This window comes from Gallinula chloropus (genome assembly GCF_964237585.1).
Source record: "Gallinula chloropus genome assembly, chromosome: 4".
NCBI classification, from domain to species: Eukaryota; Metazoa; Chordata; class Aves; order Gruiformes; family Rallidae; genus Gallinula; species Gallinula chloropus.
The window spans coordinates 16510794-16537900 of NC_140088.1; the positions used below are offsets into that span (position 1 = coordinate 16510794).

At 42.5% G+C, this 27107-nt stretch overlaps 1 protein-coding gene across 1 annotated transcript in view; it reads right to left on the bottom strand.

The window, feature by feature from the left end:
• Window positions 1-26593, bottom strand: part of DCAF5 (DDB1 and CUL4 associated factor 5) — a gene marked incomplete at its 5' end in the record, with an annotated part of 75351 nt that extends 48758 nt beyond the window's left edge. Inside the window, 5 exons of the mRNA XM_084263327.1 lie at window positions 5626-5755; window positions 9123-9262; window positions 11494-11530; window positions 17147-17290; window positions 26380-26593. Of these exons, the coding sequence (XP_084119453.1) occupies window positions 5626-5755; window positions 9123-9262; window positions 11494-11530; window positions 17147-17290; window positions 26380-26593 (665 nt within the window). The remainder of the gene's footprint in view (window positions 1-5625; window positions 5756-9122; window positions 9263-11493; window positions 11531-17146; window positions 17291-26379) is intronic.
• Window positions 26594-27107: the final 514 nt, after the last annotated feature.

Genomic DNA, 27107 nt, shown 5'->3' on the forward strand with positions numbered 1-27107 from the left:
CAGCTAAGGTTTCCTTCATCTAGTAATTTCTGCTAGCACCACAGGTGGAACGATAAGACTGAGAAACTCCCACAATATCTACAGTATTATGAATAATTGCATCAATATTGAAGGAAAGGAGGAATTTTCCTTGACAGCTTAAGGCATAAAATCCCTTCACAAGCGAGCTTCACATACAGCAATGGAAATAAATAGACTAGGGAAGGAATAGCAATTTTTTACTACAGTTATATATTGTGCTGTTCAACAAACCCAGCAAGTTAATACTTCCACATTGTGCCCCCTGAAAGTCTCTATTCCTTCATCCTTCCTACATCTCAGGCAGTGTTACATTTTCTTGGATACTGACATCAATATAGAAGAGAGCTATAAACCTGCAGAGAAGCAAAGATATCCACCATCAGCAGACTTTTCTGACAACGAGAAAAGCAGCTGATGCAGTAAGCCTTCTTTGCTGTGTGCTGGCATGCAAGTTACACAGGCTGCTTCCTGTTTTTCCTGAGATTATGGAGAACTTCAGGGCTGTTTAATCCATTCTGCCTATAAAATTTATCAGCCAAAGGGCTTCTGGCACACATCTCACCTGAAACTACCTGTTGAATCTTTTATTATTAATAAGAATACAGAAAATATACAAAGTTCCTCACATACCAACTTCAGTTCTATGTTCTATCCATCACAAGTACTTAAGCATTCACTATGTGGATTACAACCAAAATCTTTTTTTTTTTGCCCTGATAATGGAAGTTCACAGTGTATTTTCCCCAGAAGAAACTGTAACGAACTAAACCTCATAGATAAAAATCTAAATTCTGGTTTCCACTTCCTCATTGGAGCATGGATTACATCTTAACTGATCTACAAATTCATACAATTATTTCCTCATAAGACAAAGTAGATTGCCCCCAAATATGTTAAAGACCAAGTTCCACATTTCCAGATCAGCAAATTAGATCTGCAGAGATCAGCATGAGCTTTGGGAAATGCTTTGTTAGTTCAATAAAGACTTTAGCAGCCCACTAGCAGGACAGGCAGCTCTCTCTGAAGGCACGTCTTTCCTGAGTGTTTCCTCAGAACAAACTGCAGTGGCAACAGAACACTTTAGACCACTTTCGACCACTTTCTTACCCTCAGCCAAGCACATCTTTCTCACTGTGTTTTGGGCACATTGCTGATCAAGCAAAGGAGGAAAGCTCATTGCTGTCCCAGGAAAATGGCAGCTGGAAGCAGACTTACCAGGTGTATCCATGCAAGTTACAGCTTCTTCAGCCCAAGTCTGGGGCTGTCAATATCAGCACTGACTCTGCAAGGAGCAGCCTGTCTCTCATTCACCTTCCTGTCTGAGGTCTCTGGGAGAAGCAGGCTACAGGCAGAAAGCATGTGCCTACTGTACACAATGCACCTATTAAGTGCAAAGGCTTTAAATTCAGTGCTTCAGGGAACAGCTGCCCAGTATAGGGTGTTGCCTGCACACCCCTATGCATAGAAAAAGTGGTGTGACATATCCACTTAAGGATTTCAGCACTGTAGTTGCAAGGTATGATGTTTAGCCATCACCATTTAACTTTTTAAAGATCTGTTTCAATCAGTTTAGGACCAGAGAAGGGCAGCTCTTGTACATCAGATGTAAGTGTACAAGCAGCAAACAATTTATTTTATGCAAGGTCTTCAAGACAACCCAGAGGTTGTAACATAAAGCAACCTTTCTCCTCCTCTTTCATCATTCAGTGGAAAACTGTAGAATTCAGATTCGTCAAAGGTTATTAAGTCTTCAATACTAGTGTTAAAACTGGAGAAAAATTAATAATCTTGCCAAGGATCATTAAGTTCTGTTATAGCTATTTTATATTTGGCATTGGAAAGAACAATAACACAATACAGAAAAAAATGCATGTCCTTAAATGTGTGAGCACAGACCATTATCCCATACATGCACAGTAGCCCCCAACAAAATCAAAGCAAGCACTTTGCCTTGTGGTTAAGACTGAGGAAGAAGGCAGCTTAGCATCTGGAGTGGAGATCTTTCCATGACCTGACAGCTGCTGCCACCCCACGGAATAGTTCAACACTTCTATATTGAATCATAGAACAGTCTGTGTTGGAAGCAACCACAAAGATCATCTAGTTCCAACCCCCAGGGACACCCTCCACTAGCCCAGGTTGCCCAAAGCCCCATCCAACCTGGCCCTGAACACTACCAGGCACCAAGGAAGGGGCATTCACAGCTTCTCCGGGGTACATGTGATACCGCCTCACCACTCTCACAAGGAAGAACTTCCTTATATCTAAATGAAATCTAAGCTCCTTTGACTTAAAGCCCTTGTCCTATCACTACTTGCCCCTGTAAACAAACAGTCCAACTCAAGCTATCCTGTAGGCCCTTCCAGCCTACTGGAAGGCTGACTCTAAGGTCTCCCTGGAGCCTTCTCTTCTCCAGGCTGAATAAGACCAGCTCTCTCAGCCTGTCTGCATAGGAGAGATGCTCCAGCCCTCTGGTCGTCTTTGTGGCCATCCTCTGGACTTCTTCCAACAGCTCCATTTCTTTCTTATGTTAAGGACCCCAGAGATGAATGCAATACTGCAAATGTACTGGAGTAGAGGGAGAGGGCAGAATCACCTCTCTTGACCTCATGCTTCCTTTGATGCAGCCCAAGATATAGTTGGCTTTCTGGGCTGCAAGTGCATAGTTAGCTCATGTTGAACTTCTCCTTAAACACCCCCAAGTCTTTCCACTCAGGGCTGCTCTCAATCCATTCTCTGCCCAGACTATACTTGTGCTTGGCATTGTCCCTGTCCCCATGAAGGAGCTTGCACTTGGCCTTGGTGCACTTCATGAGGCTTACATGGGCCCAATCCATCAAGCCTGTGAAGGTACCACCGGATGGCATCCCTTCCAGCATGCTGACCGCACTACACAGCTTGGTGTTGTCAGCAAACTTGCTGAGGGTGCACACAATCCCACTGCCTATGCTGCCAAAAAGTATGCTGAACAGCATGTCACAATACTGACACTTGAGGAGCACCACTCATCACTGGTCTTCCCTTGGACATCAAGTGAACCTGGACCACAAATGAGTGCAACTATCCCAACCAACTCCTTATCCACCAAGTGGTCCATCCATAAAGTAAACATATCTCCAATTTGGAGACAAGGATGTCATGTGGAACAGTGTCAAATGCTTTGCACAAGTTCAGGTAGATGATATCAGTTGCTCTTCCTTTATCCACCAAGACTTTAAACCTGTCATAGAAGGCCATCAAAGTTGTCAGGCATGATTTGCCCTTAGGGAAGCCCTGGTGGCTGTCACCAGTCACCTCCTTATTTTCCATGTGCCTGAGCATATGGAAGGAGGATCTGCTCTGTGATCTTCCTGGGCACAGAGGTAAGAATGACTGGCCTGTAGTTCCCTGGGTCGTCATCCTTTTTTACCCTTTCTGAAAATGGAGTTTATGTTTCCCTTTCCCAGTCAGTGGGAACTTCACTGGACTAGCATTTCCTAAATATGATGGATAGTGGCTTAGCAACTTCAAACAGAGGATGCATCTCGTTAAGTCCCATGGACTTGTGCATCTTCAGGTTCCTTAGATGATCTCAAAGCTGATCTTCTCCTACAATGGGCAGTTCATCATTCTCCCATTCCCTGCCTTTGCCTACTGCAACATGGGCAGTGTGGCTAGAGCACTTGCCAGTGAAGACTGAAACAAAGAGGGTGAGTCCTTCAGCTTTATCCATACTCCAGGTAAGCAGGTATGCTATTTCTTTCCAGAGAGGGCCCACATTTTCCCAAGTCTTTCTTTTATCACTGACATATGTACAGAAGCTTTTCTTGTCACCATTGACATCCCTGGTCAGATATAACTGGTTTTATAGATAGACAGATAGATAGCCTTGTACAAACTTTCCAGAGGAGATCCCATTTTCACTAAATGAAAGACTTCTAAATTTTGCATCCATATAGAATCTCTATTGATTCTCTATTGAAGCTACACCATTCTACTGTAACACACAATACCTTTTATAATCACACTTTGAGAATAAATGTGTGAAAAGAGAAATGCTTTGGGTTTGGTGTAACAGACCAACGCAACCTGCAGAAGTATGGGTTCACAAAAATGAGGTAGAAGCTGAGAAACAAAGAATCCTACAAACCCAGTATGAGGCTAGCTGGCCTGGGAAGAAGCAGCCAACTTTGTCCATTTCAGTTCACAAGGAAAAAACAGGCATGAACTCAAGTTAAAATGACAGAAGTTTTATGGGGGACCCCCCCTGCCCCCCCAAATGGCTTGGTGTTATCGGCAAACTGCTGTAAGAGCTAAATAACTCTAGCAACTTGTATTTCTCTCCCCCTAGCAAGTAAATTAAGTTACTTTGATGTGAGAAAGTTCCTTATTAAGACCTAGACATAAAGAGCTTGACAAGGACAGCTGCCAACAAGGGCTCTGGCAAACTATACATGTGAGTGAGCTCCAGAGCCACCAGCATCAGTCAGCACACAAATTCTTATTCAAGCTTAAAAATAAAAATCAATTCAACCCATTAGTGTTTACAATTTAAGAATAATAAACCCTTCTGAAACCATATTTGTTTGCTATTGTAAGGGTTGTCTAAACATTTTAACACTTTTTAAGCCAGTTATAATTAACCTTATATCAGATTGCTTTTTCTCTCTCTAGAGTACAAACCCAAGAAGAATGTTTCAGTGATAGGCACCTCTAGATATTCCAAGAAATTCAGCAATAAGGAGTCACGTGTATACTCTGGAAGATTTTAAATAGCTGAGGCTACTGTACTGTAAAACAAATACCGCCTGTTTTCTACTCTTCACTTTTTTGAAGTTATCCTTTCCTTCTACAATTACAAATAAAAGTTGGGGGATACGGGAAAATAATTTAATTCAGGTGCTCAATTTCTTATTATGATAATTAGGAAGAAAAAGGAAATTACTTTCAAAATCTAAAAGATTGAAAAAAAAACTTCAATAGAAGCTTAATCTCTCATGCATGCAACACTCTGGTATCAGACATTGCATATATCTACTTTAGATCCCAGCCTAACCACACTTCATACTGCAAACTTTTTTTTTTTTTAAAATCCTATGAAAAGCTGGAAGCACTTTATGCAGCCAAACTGATTATCCAGGTGTCTAGGAAGTCATGTAAACCTCTTAAACTTTGAGTAAAAAGCTGCCTTGACCACAATCTGTAGTAAGCCAATGAAGACTAAGCTTGGAAGAAAAAAACCCCCAAAAAACTCAGGCAGCCAACCAGGCAGTGCCCACCATGCCTTCTCTTCCAGTATTCACAAGCCAGTGCTAAATATAACAATGTGAACTTGACACGATAATCCAAGATAATCTGCAGTGGTGAGGCCAGGCAGGATTCCAAAAAAAAAATTTCACATGCCTTAACACTGAATATCTTGCTCCATTTAAAATCAAATTAGATCATACATATGAAGTAGAATGTTAATTATGCAAAATAATTTAGTTTGGCATTACTAACATTGCTGTTAACATTGCTCTGCATCTGCTCTTACCATCGTATGTTCTGACTTTAAAAAGGCATACCATCACCCTTCCATGGAAAAAAATAGCCCTGCATCAGACAAGAACAGCCAGATCTTACCTCTGAGGTTTACGAATATCCCAGAGTCCCACACCTTCCTTAGAGTTGGCAGTGGCCAGTAATCTGGGTTCTACTGGATTAAACATCACACTATGAAAGGCTGATGGGTAGTGTGCCAAGCAGAAAGGCTCTGTTGAAAAAATTGAGATTTCAGACATAAGAACAAACTATGCATATAACTGTTCAGTGTAATGAGTTTGGCAGCTTAATGTGGAAACAGCATAACAAGATCTGAAGATACAGAGACATGTTCAAACCACTTCTCATGCTGACACATCCAAAGCAATATAAAACCTGAGGTTTTAAAATCCACCCACATGTAGATTAACTTTGTCTAAATATGGAAAATGACACATACTGGATTTCAAGACACCATTTTGCTTATGGAAGGTTATCAGAGTTTAAAACTAGCCACTTAAAGATGAAGCATTTCAGTCTTCTTAAGGCCCATGACCAAATCATCATCTATGGAAGACTACACTCTGGGGGGCTCCTGAACGTTTCCCAGCAATATATACCCAGACGTTTCCACAGCCATTGATGTTCACCCAAACTGTAAATGCAGCAGCCATTGCTTATACAGGAAAATAATATTATAAAAAGTGAGGGAGTCTGTATGGATCTCAGCTCAAAACAAGCTGCCGACCCTGGGGAAGACAGGCCTGCCACCCCTTCAGTGCACAAGCAGCTGTACATGTACACAAGGGTGCCCCTCTTACATAAAACGTTAGCAGTTGGCTTTTGCTGTTCACACAGAGTTAAAAACATGCTCATCCAGATCACTCATCTCAGTGTGACAAGATTCTGTTTGGCCTGCTACTCTGCCCTGTTCACTCCATCAAAAAGCTGCTTCCATGAAGAGCAGGGGAAAAGCCATGACACTCTCATCCTTCCCTGTATCTTCCTCCTAGCTTTTTGGCTTTACACACAGTCAAATTCTCTTTGACGTATTGTTGGTGGCACACTGCCACTCCTTCCTCAACTAAGAAACCAGAATCAATGCCAATTTTAATCCATGGATTATGCCAGATTTTTCTCTATTCATTGTTTTGATGTAACCAGTGCTGCTCACATGCTTTGGAGAATTTTACCGCCCAGATTTGAGCTGCTGTGTGAAGGCACCTTTAGCCCCACAAGCACCTCCAAAGGTACTTAATTATTTTTCCCTTGTATCACTCATCAAGATATACAAAACATGGTTAAGTTTTGTCATAGGAGTCAGAGGTAAAAGAGAGAGACCCATTCTTCTGCCAGCCTGCCCAAAGGCTTTAGAGATTGCTGATGGTCTGCTGGCAGCTCCAAGTAAGTTACAGCACCAAAACTGACCTTCTACACTTGCATCATCAAATCAGATCCTTGCTGGGACATAAAAGGCTGGTACTAAAAGGGCAACCTCCACTAAGGAGCAATGGCCTGCATTAGCTGAGTGAAGAGCCCAACAACATCATATTGCCACATAAAATTGCTGGTTTTCAACTGTTAATTTGTATCATTTGTTTAGTCAAATCATTATCACCAAATACTGGTGTCTTCCTTCACCCCTTTGTAATAAATAGCGTCTTCCTTCACCCCTTTGTAATAAATAGCCTGGTGCAACGGTTTCCTTCTGAGATATCAAAAGTTGCCTTTCAGCTTGTTAAATTAAAGAGATTACAGGAGCTAAACTAAGGAGGCATTAAGTCACTAATGAAAAGTAGGGGGCTTATTTTTTTTTGTTCTTTATGCTCATTTACAGTCATAGCTCTTATACACTGCAATATGAAAACACTTAAGGGAGTAGCTCAACGACATCTCTAACAAAAATGAAAAGAGAGCTTATAGAAATTACTGAATAAATCACTCAGCAGTGAAAGGCAGGGAGAAACAGAAGGGGAACAAAACTCATTTTCCACCTTTTTTTAATACACTTTTTTTAAGATAGGAGGTTATTTGCAAGATTTTAATGGCCTGGCCGCTCAGGGTAGCTAACTGTACCTAACACTGGCAGGCACAGTGCCTATTCCCATTACAATACCACTGCAGACAAGAGGATTACCCCAGTGACAAGCAGCATATTGTAGTAAACATTGGCAGGGCTCACATATAAATGCTGACTCGGGACTCCTATATAAGCATGAAAAAGCCCTTTAGTAAAAATTCAGAGAACCTAAGACACTACTCCAAAAAAGCTCCAAATAAACCAGAGCAAACACTTCTTCACTCCATGTTCACTGGTGCAGCTTTCTCCTTCAAAGTCTCAGCAACAGTAAAAACAAACTTCATTTCATGCAATTTCAGAAACTCAGATCAGATTGGACATAAGCTCATGATACTGAGCAGCTTCACACAGATGCATTTAAGCATTGGGTCCAGCTGACTGCTGACATCCACAATAAGCAACAGGTACTTCTCCTAACAGAGACAGATCATCTTCATGGCAAAGAGTTCAGAAGGCAGTAAAGCAGCATTTCACCAACTCTAACGTAGAAGCCACATTCAGAGTCTTGTCTTACCACTTGCATATTATAAAACCAGAAAAACACGGAGGTATGGAAAAAGCTAATTCAGTTAAACAGCAACTTTGTCCCAACAAAAAACATTTCCAAATCACTGCGAAGTGCATAAGCTGGATTTCAGTGCCATGAACGACTTTCCAGTAAGACCAGTAGAAACTGAGTTGACGCAATTGCATTTCATTAGCTTACAAAAAGAAGATGAAAGTTTATTTTAACTATGAAGGAAGGAAAGCAGGCTCTGTACTCCTGTAGACTGCTAAGTTTCAAATTCTCAGCTTTGTGTTCTTTAGGATGGAGTAAACTCACAACTTCATTTACTGAAGTATTACTTAAGTATTCATATACTGAAACTCAATTACTGAAGTATTCCTCTTCAAATTTATGTAACTACCATTCTAAACAGATTCTTCAGCCTTGAAACTGCAATCTGTGTTTTTACAGCTGCAATGCTTTGAAGAAGCTGCAGGTTTGTTACATAAATCAACAGCATTCAGTTCTGTTTTAGAAAACAAAGATTGAAGTAGTAATTCAACTTCCCTGTATCACGTAAGTTTCCATATACCCAGAAAACATTATGCATAAGAACAATTCTCACGGCCACAGGGAAGTATAAAAATAGATTTAGAAAATTATCCAAATCAAAGGAACAGCTTTTTTAAAAAATCTTTTATCCCGGGCTATAGACAAAACCAAAAAACCCTCCACATTCCTAACTGATACCAAGTTTAGCAAGATGCTTTTATTGAAGAAACATGTCCTCCACTGCTTCTTTACTCAAGTCAAAACCTATTCACATCAAGTTCTATGGTGGCACTTTAATTTAAGACAGGAACACTGAACTGTAAAGACCAAAACTTGCCTATCACCAGCCACAGGAGTTGCGCATCTTTCGCCCTTCTCCAACACTCCGTTATTGGTTATTCCAGAAAAACATAAATTTTCCCTTCCCTGCCTTGACCAGATTCTTCCTAATCAATGTTCTTTTCCATCTTGAGATCTCACCTCCATGGGAAGACTCTCGGATGTCCCAAATAAGAACCCGGCCATCATCTGATGAGCTGGCAAAGATGTTGTCATTTACTGGGCTCACTGAAAGGCCGTACACGGCATCTTCATGGGCAAACACATCCAAGGTCTCAGTGCTGGAAAAAAAACCCCACACGATATTACTATTCTTCCTTCTTTTGCTGTTGTTCTAAAAAGCAAAGTATTTACATTTTTTTCTACCTAGTAATAGTGACAAGGTTTATGTAACTTCCTAAGACAACCCTTGTATTTAATTGGAATAAAAACCAAAAAGCCCATATAGAGAGAACAAGATGTCATGCTACAAGAAAAAAAACAAACCAACAAACCCAAACCAAACCCCTCAGACAAAACCCCACATATTAGGAACTTCAGAAACTGCAAGATGTCATGGAAATCATGTTGTCTTAGAATAAGCTTGGGAGAAAGAAAAAGGGAAAGAGGTCTTGGGACCTGTGGACTACATTCTTACCACTTAATGTAAAAATGAAAATGAGACAGAAATGAACAAGTTTCTGTCTTGTTTTCCTTTTTACTCCAAAAGTTCAGCTGATACTCATAAAAGAGCAACTATCTAGCTGGCTTTTTAGCAAGCTTTCCTGGTTCTCCAGGATAGATCAGATCTGTATTTTTTTTCCCATGTTCCCTCAGAAGTACCTAGATTCCAGCCATTCCACAGCTATAAAAAAAGCCCACTTTGCTCCTTTCTCATCTTTTTAGATCATTTAAAAAGGAGGAATAGTAGCATGGAGAGGCCAAAAGCTAAAATACTAAGAGAGAAGATTTAGAGATTGTTTTGTTTCTTTGGCAAAACATCTTTATTATGTCTTTAGAGAATGCACTTTGTACCTCATGGAAACTCCACAAAAAAAATTCCAACAAAACAATAATAAAACCAGTGTTTTGCTCACATGGCAACTGATACTCTTACTTCTGTCTCATGGACCAGTAACAAAAAGGCCAAAAAAGAAGCAACAGAAAAAGAACTTTCAGGGTAACTTTCTCTAGAAATCATTCAGAATTCAGTGTGCCAGCCTAGTAAGATTTCTTTCAGAAGATGACACAAATATTCCTAGAGGAATGAAGGCTGTATGTGTTACAACCAATCTTTGCATGCCTAAAAAACCCCAAAACGCTGATAATGAAAGCACATTAAAAACAAAACATACCAAGAAGACTTGTTAAAACAACTAAGACAGACGTAGCAGAAAAAAAAGTGTTATACAGAAAATTGTCAAGGAGAAAGATCAAGAAGCTTGAGGAAACAGAACACAAATATCAGCATCTAAAATTTCCACATTTCCACAATTAATTAAAAACCAGTAACAAAAAATTAAAAAAAAAACCTCCCCTCAAAGCAAGCATCCTCCCAAACACATACAGCCCTCCCAAAAAAGAAACCCCCCAGTAGTCAAACCAAAACAACAAAAACCCCAACCATCAAACAACATAATATTCTTAAGAAAGCATTAGAAAAGTACAATAGTTACTGTTACCCAGCTCTCATATAAGATTTGTAAGTAGATATAAGGTATGATAGAAGGCAGTTGTACACTGATCAGTTCAATGCAAAAGGCTCTGGACAAATCTAGCAAAATACAGGTCCAAATTATGTTAACCAAGATTCAGGCAGCTTTAAAAGATTTGAGGTTTTCTACTTCTCTGTTCTCACATATATCACTTCCTGCTTTTTCTTCAAATTTGATTTTTCTGGAGTTCATGTTATTTGAATGGTCATTGCTTAAATCTGTGAAGGTATTAGTAGACCAAAAACTTTAACTTTATAGCTTTTCTACTGCAAAAGCAGTAAGCTCAAAAGAAAATATCCAGAGTACTCCAACCTAATACACTACCACTACTGTATTAATTATATTTTGATTACCAGTCTAATCTTGGCGTAGTACAACAAAGTCTAATTGCACTTTTGGTAAGAAGTAAGTACCAAAATAAATGCTTCACATTAGTGTGGAGAGCCAGGCAGCTGCACCCAAAGTCCTAAATAGCAGTTAGGTAAAATACAAGTCAGGTGAGTGCCACAGCATTTGTAAATGTGCCAGAATAACCCAGCACTCAATCTACCCAGAACCTACTATGCTGCCTGCCACATGAATTAAATAACCACTATTTCCAAAGGTCAAAATGATGCAGAATCCAATTCCTGAAACAAACAAACAAACAAACAAAAATAGTGTGATGGGAAATACTTCATTCCAGATATTAATTTAGATAAATAAAAAGCGCGTTTCAGGATTGAAACACTGTGCTTTTCTCTAAAAGAAAGAGTGCCTCCAGTGAGATGACATTAAGGAAGCTCTTGAAGCAGTGGAAACAGAAACTGTGTATTTACCTTTCAACATCATGGAGTATAACTTGCTCGTCATTGCCTATAAAGAGAAATATAAACACTTAACATCATATTTTAGTGGTTAAAAAGCATTATTTTGGAAAAAACCCACAACCAACCAATAAATGTTTTCTGCTTTAATTTTATATTTCAAAACAGAACTGAAGCAGAGAGAACAGTTCAGTTCTCAAGTGGTCAGCCCTCTGGTCAGTTATGTGAAAGGCTCCATAACTTCCAGGCCTGATCAAATACACTGATCAAATACATTCCACCTGCAACTGCTCACCATATAACTCCACTTAACTGTGGTAATGATAATTTTTTATTCAGCTTGACTTTGGGACATTTGCAGTAAAGAATATCACATGAAGCCACAGAACACCTTTAGCTCTCATGTAAATACACCTTTCTTCCTGCTCAGAAGATACTCCATAAAAAGATAATAGAAGGTGAAATATGCCATAAGCAACATGCACTGGGCTCAAACTCCAACGCTGCCAGTTCACACTATCAGCATTCAGGGGTTTGCAACCACTGAGAAGGCATAAACATGACAGCTAGTGTAATTTCTTTTGTACTAACAAAAACCAAACCAAGCAACCAATCATGTCACAATTCTTTGATCACATCCATTGAACACAATGGGAACTAACCACATGCACTCAAACTACGAGGGTCACAGCTAGAATGTAATTCCACTAGCTCACACAGTGTTCTTCAAACTAGAGCAACACAACCTTTTTTAGGCCTCTTCAGTTAATATTAATTTATCTAGTTTGGCACCTCCCCTTTAGAAATATTTAAAGAATTTAATTTAGGATAATAATTTAGTATTTGATTCAGAAGAAAAAAAACAAAGCTCACATAGTTGTATTTTTATGCTCAGTAAGTCTTTGTAGCTTTCTTAATGCACAAAGCCTGAGGTTCAGTAGTAAGATTTCATGTTATGATTCTTAAGTGTTCAGTTGACTCAGTTTTCTTTTATGCCATACACATTTCAATTTGTATTCTGTCCCAACAGAAGAAACATGAGAATGTTTCCCTTTGACTAATGAGGTGTGAGATTTTTCTACATCAGCTTGCCTTTTGTACAGGCTCCTAGTTAATTTGTGCCAGCTTTAGCTCATCTTTTCCATAGTACAATAAACAAGTCACTTATATCTAAGTGTCCTTTGATCATTAATTGCAATGGAAACTGCCCATTGTACATTACAGGAAAGGCTTCTACCTAGTAAAACTACTCTAGTGTCTACATATTTCACCAGTGAAAAATCATAGAATCATAGAATCACAGGGGTTGGAAGGGACCTTGAGAGATCATCGGGTCCAACCCCCTGCCAAAGCAGCTCCCCAGCTCATATGGCACAGACAGGTGTCCAGATGGGTCTTGAATATCTCCAGAGATGGAGACTCCACCACCTCCCTGGGCAGCCTGTCCCAGGGCTCTGTCACCCTCACTGTGAAAAAGTTCTTCTGCGTGTTGGTGTGGAACTTCCTGTGCTCCAACTTGCAGCCATTGCCCCTTGTCCTGTCTCCACAGACCACTGAAAAGGGGCTGGCTGATTCCCCCTGCATCCCATACTTAAGATATTTATAAATATTAATAAGGTCCCCCCTTAGTCTTCTTTTCTCTAGGCTGAACATTCCCAGCTCACTCAGCCTTTCCTCATAGGGGAGATGCTCCAGGCCCTTAATCATCTTTGTAGCCCTCCTCTGGACTCTCTCCAGGAGATCCCTGTCTTTTTTTATACCAGGGAGCCCAGAACTAGACACAGTACTCCAGGTGGGGCCTGACCAGGGCAGAGTAGAGCGGGAGGATCACCTCTTTCAACCTGCTGGCCACTTCATGCATCCCAGGATCCCACTGGCTCTCTTAGCCACCAGGGCACACTGCTAGCTCATGGCCAACCTGCCATCAACCAGGACCCCCAAGTCCTTCTCCACAGAAGGACTCCAGTGTCCTGGTTTTGGTCAGGATGGAGTTAACTTCATTTGTAGCAGCGGGTGGAATGCTGTGTTTGAGAGTTAAAAGGGGAGCAGTGCTGATAACACCCTGATGTTGTTCACTGCTGTCAGACAGTCAAGGACTTTCTCAGCTCTTCATGAGAAAGGAGGGGGGAAGCCAGGACAGGTGACCCAAGTGACCAAATAGAGTATTCCACACCAGTTACGTCCTGCCCAGGATATCGGGGGGGGGCTGACAGGAGGAAGGCTGGGGGGGCTCTGGGACGTGCGGTTCTTGGGGGACGGTCAGGTTCTGGGACGGCTCTGGGTGGCACGGCCTGAGTTGTGTGGTTTGGTGAGAAACTGCATTGTGTATCAACAGCTTCATAGATTTTTGCTCTAAAGTCCTGTTAGCATTGTTATATTGTATCTTTCTGTTATCTTAGTAAACTATCCTTATCCCAACCCATGGGCCTCTTAGTTTCTTGGTTTTGGGGTGATTTGCCCCTTCCTTTTCCCTTCCCTTGCCTCTCACCCCCCTCCTTCCCTTTTCCCTGCTCTTTTCCTTTAAGGAGCAGGCAGCTGCGTGGATCTCAGCTCTCAGCCGGGGTGAAACCACGACATCCAGCAGGTCATCCCCCAGCCTGTATTGATACAAGCAGTTATTCCTTCCCAGGTGCAAGTCTCTACACGTGCTTTTGTTGAATCTCAACTGGCTTCTCCCTGTCCAGAATGGCAGCGTGGTGTTCCTGCGAGTAGTCTAGATTCTCCAGCGACAAAGTTTCCTCCAGCAGACATTCTTGCTTCCCATCCTCCATGACAAATGAACACAAGAATCATTCTAGATACCTGGCTTCAGGCCACTAGTAAACATGAGATCAACCTTCCCTTCCATTGCAAGCTCCAAAATGGGAAGAGAAAAAAATGAAAGGAGGGGGGGTGTAAAATAACCGCTGCTTCTCTCTTTTTTGTGTGGGAGGAAAAGGTGCTGACAAAACTCTAACTGCCCAGTTGCTTCCGGTAAGGATCCATCCCTGCAGAACACATCACTGCTGTTCAGTACAGTAGGGTTCCCACTTACAGTGTTTTGCATCAGCACGGGAGAGCTCATTCTTTGTTGAGAATACCTGGGTGGTAGCTGTATACGCAACTCTCCTGTTTATCTCTCTTGTTTTGGTAACTGCAGTTATGCTGATCAGAAACAAGAAGTATCTGCCATTCCCCTCAATTATACTTGTGAGGATTAAACACTGCAGAACACATGTGGAGTAGCACAGTTAAGGTGGCCTAAACCCCACATCTGTCACACCAAGCCTCTGCAGAAACAAATGCAACTCCCTGTAGGTTTATTTCAGCTTTTCATACCTAACATGAAAAACAAAAGCCAACCAAACCCCCAAAACTCCATGTGGTTTACTAAGAGGCAATCTTTCACTTCAAATGCTATTTTTCCTCTCAGTGTGCGTGGACAGAGAAGGGCAACAGTATTCTTCAGGGATGGGAACTTCTTTAGTATCTTGTGTTTTTTTTCCTACAGAGATTAGAAACAAAATGCTTTCCACTCAGTTCCTGCCTTCCATTTTTGTAATGGCTACATGAGGTACATACTACACACGCAATCCTTCAAAGCAGAGAGCTTGCAAATGTTTTGGATGCAATTCAATTTGTACTGAAGTGGAAAATCCTTTCTCCTCTGTTATCAAGAGCCATTTTAGGGAAAGGTCATCAGATCCTAAGTCATTAGTCCTTGGCAACTTTATTTACACAATTAACTGCGTTCTGTGGACCTTGTGCTAGCATCCATACTCTAATTTTTAGGGGTTTTTTTTAAGTATTCTGACCTCCATGATTTGAGTACAAGTCCAATTTCAGTACTAAGGGGGATGAAAACCAACAGATCTTGGGATTCACAATTCTTTCAGACCCTTTAAGAATTTCCCAGAACATTGTTGAGTGAATAAATATAGTTAGCCCCATTTTAGTGACAGATAAAACAGATGGCACATGTAGGCCATGAAGCAAAATGACTCCCTACAAGTGATCCAAGAGTCAGACTCACAGCCCTTGAGCTCTGTGAATCTTGGTGGAGCAGCTGAAAGTTCCTGACTCCTGCAATGGAAATAATTCCTGGCAGAGGCACAGTTTATGCAAACTGGAGGAGGAAAAAGAGAGGAGAACGGCCAGTTTGTCTGTGCATCAGCTGTCACATCTCATCTAACCTGGCATCTTAGCAAAATTCCACCATCATCAGTGATGGTGTCAATCTTTAACTGCAGGTGTTAGCTGGAGTGGCAAGGTACAGTCAGACCACTTTGCCCTTCCTGTGAAACAGTAGCCTCTGATAGCAGGGCCCAATGGAGAGTGGGTTGAGTTGGAAGTGAGAAAATACCATTAACAGCTGCACCAACAAGATTTGGCAAAGTTCATTATTTGAATATTCATGTAAGGTTTCATTTGTCTGAATTCAAACTAGAAGTAAAACAGACTCCAGCCCAAAATTTCACTGGAATCCCTTGTGCAACTATGTTCATTTGAAGACACCGTGGACACTGTCTCTCTCATAAAACAAACTGACCTCAGAATTAGAAGACAGGCATCACTATTTTGATATTTTTGGCATTTTCTCCACACAAGAAGTATATCTGAATAATTTCATCCTTAAAATTGACATTATCTTAAGCTCTGTCATGCCCTTCCCCCACACTCTGAGATTTAACACAGCATGGAAAGACTGGAAGCTTCCACCATTCACATGAACTTAGAATCAATTTATAGCACTGATCTGCAGTTGGTCCAAAAAGGTCATAAGAGGGCTCTGACCAAGTAGTCTCATAATATCCTAAAATAAATCTAGCTATATGTTAATGAACATACAGATGAAAGATACGAATTCCAGTCCATTCTATTATACTGTTAGATAGAGGAAATGAAGTACAGAAGAAAGTGACACTAAATCCATTTTGAGTCTTGTTCCTTTTTCTTCTCAATTCAGTCTTCATCCCTACCTCAACATTTCAAATATCAAGTGATGAAGCGAACCTAAATTCTAGGATTATACATGCCCATACATGAATACATGCCCACTTTCCTTGTACTAGCTTTAAGACTGAATTAAATTTTCTGTTGAAAAGTGGATTTATATTTAAAAAGATCAAGAATAACAAGGCGAATTAGAGCCCCGTGTGCCAACAGTTCTAAAAGGCATACACTTATCTAGTGAGGGCTAAAAAGAAAGTGAAAGTCTGTGAAAAAGTGATCTACCAATAGATGGCAACAGCCCTTCATTAGCCATCTAAGGGTGCATTAAAATCAGCTATAGCAGCAGAGATTTTCAAGCATCAGGCTTGAGTGCCAGAGAGGATGCAGGGTCTGCTCCCAGGTCAGCTAAGAGGGAATAACAAAGATCATGTTCCACAGCCTGTAGCACAACTGGGAGCAGACTAGACCCAGGATTATCACCACAATGGCTTGAGACACAATGCCCTTACACCAGAGTTTGGAAAAGGAAAAGCATAACAAAATTGAAAATGCTGTACTAGCTACAGAACTCCCTGTCCCCTAAGGACCTTCAGCTACTGATTGACAACACCTTCCAGATCCGCAGGGGACCACAGAAAAAACCTGTCATATGGGGCAGGATCTGTCACGACTTCTACTCCAAGGCATTCACAATGCAAAGTCCTATGAAGTCAGGGTGCTCTTCCTTCCTTACCTCCAGAGAACACTTTTGTATTACCACTGTTGAAAGCGAGGCAGAAGATATTAGAGTGATGCTCCCCTTTCAGCTGAACTGGTTTGACTCTTGAGTGGATGGCTTCTTCCATATGCCAAAGTAAAACCCGGCGGTCATCCCCTCCTAGAAGAAAGGAAGGAAATGTGCATTACTGTCTGAGCCACATGTAAATTAATGGAAACAGAAGAATCAGCAGGAAAAGTTTGGATTAAACAGCTGCCACTCTGCCAACACATAGTGACAACCTACAGCAACCTGAAGACTCAAGAGTTTTACTGGTATGTAAAATTCTGTGGCAAGCTGTGGATGAATTACATGCCAAATTAACATATGCATGTTGGCAAAATGCTTCTACACCAACTCCTTGTTGCCAGCATCACTTAATGTTATTCATGAAATAGGAACTTTTTTCCCCTTTCACTGACAACTGTATCTCCTCTAGCAGTCTTTGCAAAGCCTTCATAGTATAGGTTGGCTACAGCACTGACATATGGCCATAAAAAGATTTTACTGAAGCATTCAGAAGTCTTCAGCATGCACAGCTATATCATGCTTCTAGATCTGTAAAGGTTATGACAGACTTCTGAGTTGCTATCTAGAAGGAAAAAAGCATGAAGCACGAAACAAAAGGAAACAAATCAATTGGTCTGCAGTTTACTTCAAGAAGTAAATGCATAAATAGAATTCATTACTAGTTTTAATCAGATTTCTTAAAACTTTTCACATCATGTGATGCTATTAAGAAGTTTTCCAATAGAACCGTGCTATGTCAAACATCCATTAACAGCCTCTCAGCCTTTAAGTCTCCTAACAGATTTTATGACAATCACTTTGAGAGACAGTACAGCTGCATGTTATGCTTACCCATGCTCCATGAAATTTATTGTGTGTTTCTCCTCCTGATTTTGTACTTTACAGAGCAAACAAGTAATACACGATATAAAGATTTGTGACACATTTCATAACTACTGGGAATAAGAGTCAAATGTGAAGGGTCCAGAAAAACTCACAGTCATTTGCAGTCAACTACACTGATGGGAGCTTAGAGTACTTTCAGTCTAGAAATAGGACAGAAAGTTGTATTGCACATGAACTAGGAATAAGGAGACACAGAAATGCAGGACTGCTGAAACATATGACCACGCTGGGCATGCTGAAATCAAGAAGTGATTGTCACACTTGAAATGGTTATTTTCCAAAGCTGCCAACAGCCACATCTTAATGTTATGATTACCTGGTAAACAACTCAAGCAACATTTAAGGTGGTGAACATCAATATTGCATCTATCAGACTACATATTTTGTCCTTCAAGACTTCCGTAAAAGACATTTCCGGACAAAACATATTAACATACTGTTGTTAACTGTTACCACAGCAAACCAATTCGCAAAGCCACTGCAGTCTACTCATCCTCCAACAGCCATCTAGGTGCTTCACTTAACAGCAAACTCCTATTCATTTCCACTACCCACTTAGCCCAGATACAAACAAAAAATAATAAAGATATCCAAACCCAACAAACATTACTGTGGTTTCCAGCACACATACAGTATGGTAAGGGATAAATTTAAGGGATAAATCTTTGCAGAAAAATATTTGTCAGTGTTTAAAAAAAAAAAAAGTAGTGGCAACTTTTAAGTTCCTATAAGTTTGTGTCCATTTCTTCTGACCCCAGCTTAGAAGCAACTCTTCCTACTAAACCCAAATACCTGCCTCTTCCCAGACACCAAGATCTCTATGTGATACTCGGATACAAAGGGCCTCACTATTACAAATTAAAGACTACAGCAGTCTTGAGAACTGTGTTTGCCTTTATGGTGGCCCAGGTTCCATGCTTTAAGAGCTTTTAAATGTTTGCCATACTCATACAATTCTGTGCATTCTCCATCTATGCACTGCCTTGCACATACTTGTCTTTGAGAACTTCTACACCCGTTTCTTGCCTCAGTTTCATTCCTCTCATACCCTGCTGAGACAGAAAATTTTAATAAAGGTACAATGTTAACTGGGTTGGAAATGTGTTCCCTTCAAACTCCAATTCAGCTACTGCAGAAATATTTGTGACTTAAGAAAAAGCCTTACCAATCAATGTGTCCAGTCACAGAGGAGGATTTCTGGCAAAAAGTATAATACCACATCTTCACACAACAGAAGTATTAAGTCACAAGCAAATATACCCAAGAAAAGGCAAGTCTTGTGACAAACAGGGAGAGATGCAAATCCACAAATGCACTCTCCACTATCAAAATTGGACTTTTAAGTAGAGGGAAGAAAGGAGGGAGACATACTGTATGGAAAGGTATATAGGGAGAGAGCAAAGAAAATGTGAATATATAGAGCTTTTACACTCTGGGAAAGAACCATGACTCAGACACCAAGTGTATGCATGTTATGCCTCATAAAGCTGAGAACTATAGGAAAGTCCAGGCCTATAGCATTTGGTCTGTACAGTTGATCAGCGAATGCAGATAGGTTAAGATGCTTTCATTATACAGTGCATTTATTGGGTGTGTACACCAATTTCATAACATGTGAAACAGAAGCCACTCAAAACTTCTCAAAAAGCACTGGTCCTGCTGCACAAACTCATGGTAACCCCACAATGCTCCCCCAAAAGGGAGTAACTGTCTAAGGCGAGGGTATGTTTTTGACATGACACAGAGCATGTAACAGCAACAGGTTTGCTACATATCTGAGAAATACAGATGTATGGCCTCATATTAAAACACCTTAGCCATCAGGGCTCCACATGTGGATTTGCTGGAAATTGAAGTCCCATATAACATCTTAATTTGTTAATTTTTCAGTTCATTGTGCCAGAAGTCCTAACTTGGACATCTACAAAGAAAGCCTCCCCACAAAAGTTCTCTCTTTTCTTTTGGTGTTTGGGGTGTTGGGCTTGTTTGTTTTTTTTTTCTTTTGTTTGCTTTTTAAGTAGCACAGACAAACACTATAGGTAGAATATGTCTGTTGTAGATAACAGGTCCCATATGACTCAGCAAGGCATATATTGCAGCACAAACATTACTTCCATAGTTCCTAACTTCCTGGTTTTGCCCTGCTTTTGGACTACTTATGCCCAAATAAAGTTTTCTGATGTGAGTACCTTCTAAATAGGTAATCACTAAATTTATAAACAAATTTGGAAGAAAAGTCTACCTTACAGTAACAGTGGTCCATGACTGTTATTTTAGTCCTAAAATGGTTCAAAGGGAGCCAGAACATACCCTTGCCAAAAGCAAATCAAACAGTATCTGCATTGCTCATGAAACGCGCTTGAGCACTTGTGTGCTACCAGAAGCACTTCAACATTCCCACCAGTCAAGACTTCACACCTGCAGTTTTACAACGTCTGCAATCAGCAAGATTTATACAAAACTCAAGACTGCTACTCCTCTTTGTCTACCATTTATCAGGTCCAGTGGGAAACACTTCTCAATCATAACATATTAATCTTATTGCTTCTATCTACTCCAGGAGTTGCACAAATCACAGAAAGAGAAATCAGACAGTATTTCAAGAAGTTGACCACTTAGCTGACCCCAGCCATAGGCAAAAGGCCAGACTGACAGAATTGCTCCCAGTAGATGTGTGTCTAGTTTGTTCTTAAAAAAAACACCACTGAGGTAGATTTCACACCCTCCTTAGGCAGCCTATTTCAGTGCTTCATTATCTTTGCCATTAGGCAGATTATCCTAATATGTAGCCCAAGGGTGCAGTTTGACTTATATATATAATCCCACCCCCCCCTTGCCATGTGCTTCTGCTGTTTTCCTTCCCATTGAATCCAGTGGTGATACAGCTAGAGGGTAAGTAGGTTAAAGAAGTTGACCTGACTGAAAATAAACTGTCAGACAAACAACCTCTCCTTCCCTATTCTTTCCCACTGTTCAGGTGTTTACATTTTATAGCCTAAAGTCATCAACTGGTCTAAGTCCCACATTACAAACAATGGATACGAGAAATAATTGAATGAACTACAGAATGAAGGGAACATGTAAGATCAAAGAGCATCCTAAACTATTTCTTCCTCTAATTTCAGGCCATTTCTTTGGCCTATTCTCAGCAGACAAAGCAGAGTTTACACCTTTATGTAATAATAATTAAAAACACTTTTATGCAGTTTAAGATTTGCATCACTAGTTGGGTTTTCCTTCGGTATACTAAATGGACCCTTTTCTGGACCACTGATCACTCTTCAGATCCCCTTCCCAACTATTTCTAGTTTGCCCACATCTTTCTTGAAGTCCTGTGCCCAAAATTGAGCACAACGCTCCACCTGGGGCCCCAGTAGCACCAACTAAAGCAGGATTACTTCACATGCTTTATCATATCTGATGATACTTGTGTTGTGATCTACTACATTTGAATCCTCTTCTTCATGACTACAGTCTATTCTGCATAGCGTATTTGTAAGTTGAGCATTTTTATTAATATGCCACAGTTTGCTACTGTATCACCTTTAAATTTTATAGTTTCTCAGACATTAATGAAAACACCACATAGTAACTGGACCCAAGATCCCACCTCACACAGATTTCTGCTTGATACAAAGGGACTAAGATCAAGACTTCCTGTTTTTAAAACATACTTGATACACAATCTCCTTAGTTCGGAAGAAATATTCCACTACATTTCCTGAAGTCGCCTCATTGTCCTGTTTCAGGCTTCTTCAAATTTACATGGCAATCAAATGACAGATGAATTTCCAGTACTTTCTCACATCCCTACAAATTTATGGTCATAGAAGAGGTATAATTTTTGCATTATTTGGTAAGGGAAAAACGTTGAGAGAAAAAGAACATAGCATGGATTAAGTAAACCTCAGATTATAGTACTTCCAGAAGTTATCTTGAAAGTGCAGTTTAAAGTAGGGAGGAAAAAAAATGGGACGCTCCGATAAAGATACTCATGTTTCTGAGAGATAGCAGTCATGAAAAATGACAGCCAGATAAACAAATAGTAAAACATACCCACCAAACTCAAGGATGGGAGAAAGAAAGCCTATTAAAGAGACTAAGCAGAGATGATTTTTAAGAAGTTAAATTACAGGAGGAGAAGCTTGGTGTATCTGAGTGAAGAAGTCAGTTGCATTAGGTTAATTTCCATGCAGTCATGTGTTTCTCATACTGGTAACAGAAAAAACAACCACCTAGTATATAAAGTGTTGCAAAGACACATCTTGTCCAATTAAGTCTTTCAAGTCCATCCAGCAGCTAGTTAGAGGTAATTTCAGCCCATTTACACATTTCTTCTACATTAAGTTTTCCTCTTTCCTTGTGTCATTCTACAGATAGGCCTTTTCTACTTGTCACATTGCATCTTCTCCCAAGCATTTGCCTCCTCCTTTCATTTCTCTTGGGTCTTTTAATTCTTACGCCTGCCCCTTCTTCTAGCACTCCTGCCCCAGAAAAGTAGTGCCTCTCTAAAGTGACACTGTTTATTTCCACACAGACACAACAAAAGCCTACAGACTGGCTCCTAACCCAATCGCTTGATCTAAACTTTTTAACTTGAAAATATGGTTAGGAACAAAATTACTTATTATTAGATCTGTAATCTCCAGTAGAAGATTGAAAGACGTTATGATACCAAGAAGCTTCAAACATGCTTTCAAAAGGCCTGCTGAGGCTTGCCATCACTGACGCTCTTTCCAAAATCCGAACAGAAAAACGATCTGGAACTGTAATGTAAACTCTGCTTAAGCAGTTTGAAATGTTTACTGAAATAGTAACCACTAGCCCTACAGACTTATTCCTGTAAGATACACATAAAAATAAAATAATAAGAAAAAAACGTGGGGGACATGCCCAGAAAAGGCATTCCAGCCAATACTGATGAGAACTGCACTAATTTGGATGCAGGATAGCATTTAAATGGCATCAGTATAGCCATCGCAAGTGCACTGTATCAGCTGTACTTAAAACAGCTCTAACAAGGCCTAAGTTGTTAACAAGTCAATTAGCTGAAGCAGACTTCTCTAGGTTAAGAATATACGTATTACTTAAAACTGAATGACTGAAAAGACTGCTTGCACCCTCCCTCTTCACACACTCCACTATCCCCATTAACTCTCCTAGCTGCTATAAGCGCAGATGGAAGCCTCTAACATCTCATCCTTACCTCAGCACACTATTTTGAGGGAGGAGAGACCCACATGCCATCTATTCTAAGGCTTTATCTGCCTTCTGAAGCAGCTCTTCTGGAAAACTTCACGTTAGAGGCAGCTTATACCCTTCATCTTTCATCTGAGCTCTTCTTAGGTTTTTTTCCTGCTTTTGCTATTTCTCAGACTTTCAAGATTAAGTATGACCTTAAAAAGGAGCATTTTGAGTGCAATTTTAATGAAGCCAAGGTTTACAATGGCAAGAAATTTCACAGAGTATCCATAAATATCCATAACGTCTTATTCTTGAAGGAAGAACAAAGCACCTGTCTGCTGTCGCTATGTCACAATAAGCATTTTAGATCCTCTGGTCACAGTTAACATAAAACTTTGTTAAAAACCGTTACTGTAATTAGCAATCTTAATTTTGTCAGGGCATCAATACAAGGACAGGCCTATGGTGGGCTTTTCTTGATTATCCAAAACTTGTGCACTGCTGACACCTGTAACTTAAGCATCCTCTTGCCACTCCCACTTTTTTCCCCCCTCGCTTGTTTCCTAGGATTTTTTTTTAAACTTAGAGGAGGGTAAAACTCTAGTGCTATTTATCTTTTACATACTAGGGAAAAGTTTAACCCTGTAAACATCTTGTAGCTTTAAGAGAAGTTAGGAAATTGAAAACTGGACATAGTCTGAGAGCCTTCCTACACTTCTTTACGTTTTCACATAATGGTAAATCTGCCTTCATTCTCTTACCATGCCTTGACTCAAGCAGTTTGGACAAAATTAATTCTTGAAGACCCTTCCAGCTCTCAACTTTTTATGCTTCTACCTAAAGAATGGATGCCCACTTAGGTAAGTACATTAATGGTATGACAAGACCTGAAGTACCTCCCAAGGCTTTCTTGAACAGGAACAGAAAATACAGATGGTGTTTCCATCACTTATCACAGAAAATCAAAAAGCAACAACAGATGCACTTGAGCTCTCTGTAGTGCTTTATGATTAGAAATACCTAGTTCTACTTACTACTGGAGAAGGACCTGTACAAACCAGCATGCTGACCCTACCACATCTGGAAACTTTAAATGAATAAGCATTCCCCCCAGCACACAGACACATGTGTATATACATACATAAATATATGTATCCATATATTCACAAGATAAATGGATGCATATCTCAACAGTCACATGTGCATATAGATACAAGAATACCTGACAGGAAGTCTTGGATGCTTGATGGACATTTATTTCAGACATCACTGGACTCAGGGTTTTAAGTTTCTTCAGTAAGAAAGTTAAATCAAGGTAGATTTCAATGTATCAGCTTCCACTTTAAAAGGTGGTTTTAGTCCCTCCTTGCTTAAAACAGCCATAATAACTTTTTACTGAATCCCTGCAACATTTCTGGAGTTATTATTGTCACCTTTGTGCAATAGAGCCTGCCTCTGTCCAGGCAGACACCACAGCAATAAGCAGCCCACTCAGATATGCCCTCATCACCTTCCTCAGTAGCTCCTGTCGCTATTTACAGCCCACCAGAGGATGATCAGGGAAAACCGAGACCTTCCCGCCCCTCCTCCACCCCTGGTTGGTAACCAGGCCATTACCCCCTAGACCATTCTCAACAAAGCTGCTACGGCCTTATGCCAAGGAGCTCTGCAATTCCCCCGAGGGCCGTTGCCCCACACGACAGGGACCGGGCCCTCCCCGCCGTAGCCCGGCCTCCGCGTAAGGAGCTGTCGGCAACCCCAGCCCACGAGGAAAGAGGGGAAGGGGCGTAGGGCGGCGGGGACACGACGAGAACCCCTGGCCCGCGGCCTGCAAAGGACTCGCCGCGCTCAACGGACAGGCCGTCCCAGGGGCGGCGCGGCAGGGGCGGCGCGGCAGGGGCGGCCCCTCTCGGACTGGCAGCCCCCTCCCCGCCGCCCGAAGGGTCTGCCCCTTCTCAGCGAGGCGCGGGGTCTCCCGGCTCAGCAGGAGAGGAGCGCCGGTGGCCCTTCACGGCCCGAGTCCTCGGGGCGCCGCGTCGTGCCCCGCCGCGGGCGGGATAGGCCCTCGATTCCCCGGCCTGTCGCTAAGAGCCGCCCGAGGAGAGCGCGGCCTGCAGCGCCCGGCCAGGCCCCGGACTAAAGTTGTCTCCTTTCCCCGCCGCACCTCCGAGCCCAGAGGCAGGGAAGGAGGTAGAAGCACCTGCGCCAAGCACTACTGGGGTGAAGGGAGACGGGCAGCCGGCCGTAGAGACCCGCAGCCCCTCCCCGGCGGGAGGAAGGGGGTATAGAACCTTTCCCTGTTCTCGATATCACAGCAGATGTCAAACCCTCACCTCCCTTCCTACCTGACAGCATCCCCCCACTCCTCACTCCCATGGCTCCCTCAGCCCCGGGCAGGCAACAGGGGGGACTGAAGCCAAAACCATCACTACCAAAATAATTCCTTCCCCTCCCCCCCCCCAGCGCCCTGTACGGGGAGGAAGAAGGAACAAAACAAAAACCTACTCCCCTCCCCCAGAAGAAGATGGGGGGGGAGGTGTGGTCCGAAAGTGACCGGTCCCGAAATTAAACCGATCCGGTTCCCAGCCTAAGCGGGACTGCAGCCCCCTCCGGCCAAACTCTGGCCCGCCAGCAGCCCCCCGGCAGCGACCGCTGACCCCCGCCCGTGCCCCGGAGACCCGGCCCGGGGCACGACGCTGACAAATGTCACCCGGCGCCCACAATGCATGCCGCGGGGTTGCGTCCCCTCCGTCATCATCTCCCCCCCCCCTCCAAATAATAAACCCCTTTTTTTCAGGGGCAGAACACGCCAGCCAGCAAATAAAGGTACCCCCAGCTTCCACCTCCCGCTCCCTGGAAACACTCCCGTAAAAACTTTGCCCAGGGCTCCCCCCCCACCCTTCCAATAGTAGAATTTAAAACCTGTCAACCATTTTAGATCTCTACTTGGGAAACATTATTCCCGGGCACCGGTGGGTTTGAGAAATGACTCTGAGCGCCGTCGCGGCTCCCCTCCCCCCGGGCCGCGAGGGAGGCGGCCGAGGAGGAGAAGATGCTTTCTGGGGAGGGGGTGGCGGGAGGGGGCGAGGGACGGGGATCGTTCGCTTTACCTGAGACCAGCCACTGGCCTCCATTGTTGGAGAATTCAATGGCATTGACACAGCCGAAGTGGCCCAGGAGGTCCTTCTTGTAGAGGTTCCTGCAGCCCCGCAAGCGTCTCCGCTGGAAGTCCTGGGTGAGCAGGGGGTCCCCCTCCAAGCCCCGCTGGGACAGGAACCCCACCACCGACCGCATGCTGCCCCCCCGGCCGCCTCTCCTCTTCATGCTGCCGCCTGCGCCGCTCCCCGCCGCTCCTTCCCCCGCCGCCCCTTCCCCCGCCGCCGCCGCCTCCCCTCCCCCGCTTCCCCCCTTGTTATGGTTATGATGATTTTTCTTTAGCCAGCCATGGCAGAGAGGTGTTAGACACTCCACCGCTTCCTGATCCCACTGGCTCCTCCCCGCTTCCCCTCAGCAGCTGATCCTCAGCTGCAGCCCGCGCCTCCCCACTGCTCCCGGCCCGGCTCTAACGTCGCGCCGCCGCTTTTTAACTCGCTCCTGTAACGGCGCGAGGGGGGGGTGGATAAATTCGCAACTCCGAGGACCTGCGGGAGGAGGTTTCCCGCCGCCGCTGCTCGCGCCCGCGCCGCGCCGCCTGAGGGGCGGCCCGGCCCGCCAGAGGGGACTCGCTGCAGCCAACGGCCCCGCGGCCGCTCCGGGGGGCGGACGATGGGCAGGTGCTGCCGCCGCCAGCGGGCGTCGTCCCCCGGTTGAGGCGAAGAAGAAGGGACCTCCCCGGCGC